At 46.9% G+C, this 693-nt stretch overlaps 1 protein-coding gene across 1 annotated transcript; it reads left to right on the top strand.

The window, feature by feature from the left end:
* SARC_17952 (hypothetical protein) lies at positions 1-499 on the top strand (the record flags this gene model as incomplete). The annotated part of the gene is made up of 1 exon (XM_014287961.1): positions 1-499. A coding segment is annotated over one exon (499 nt), but the record flags the coding sequence as incomplete, so codon positions are not given.
* Between the last annotated feature and the right edge of the window lie 194 nt (positions 500-693).

The raw sequence follows: 693 nt of genomic DNA on the forward strand, positions 1-693 counted from the left end.
GAACGCAGCTCTCTTCTTCTATGACCGTGCTCGACCTGTCTTACCTGCTAAGCGTAGCGACAAGTACAAGTACTGCCGAGTCTGCCATGTGACTGATCTGGGGAAGGGACACTCCAAAACACATAGCTGTATTGGTATGGGTGCAAAGGACCTGGATATCAATACAGAACGTAAGCGGCGGCGGTGTAAGTCCTGTGAGTCACAGTTTTGTTTGGATGGTATTGGGGTTTGGAACGTGCCTGCCAATACTTGGTTCACGTGTTCAGATTGTAATGGACGGTTCTTTAGCCAGCAGTGTTATAACCTCCACATAAGCGAAAAGACGTGTAGAAAGTATGTGTGGTGCTGGCAAGGTGAGAGATGTATCATGTACAAGAAGGCGTTGGGAGGGTCGCGTATGCATCGTAAACGATACTTTAACCGTAAAAAGAGTGGCGACAATGAGAATGAGAATGAGAGTGGTGATGATGAGGATGTAGTTGTGGACTTGGGACGATAATGCTACTGCGGGTAATGTATCCTGGTCCGGTGCTGGGAAGAACAGTCTGTGGAAAAAGCATCAGTGTGATGACATCATATGTGCTAACTGTGGTGACACTACAAAGATGGAATATTTCCCCGCTCTGTTCAAGTATAACCACAAGTGTTTTTGGAAACAGAAACAAGCCAAGGTACCGTACCCTGCATGCAGTG

Source organism: Sphaeroforma arctica, assembly GCF_001186125.1.
Source record: "Sphaeroforma arctica JP610 unplaced genomic scaffold supercont1.12940, whole genome shotgun sequence".
Taxonomy (NCBI): domain Eukaryota; class Ichthyosporea; order Ichthyophonida; genus Sphaeroforma; species Sphaeroforma arctica.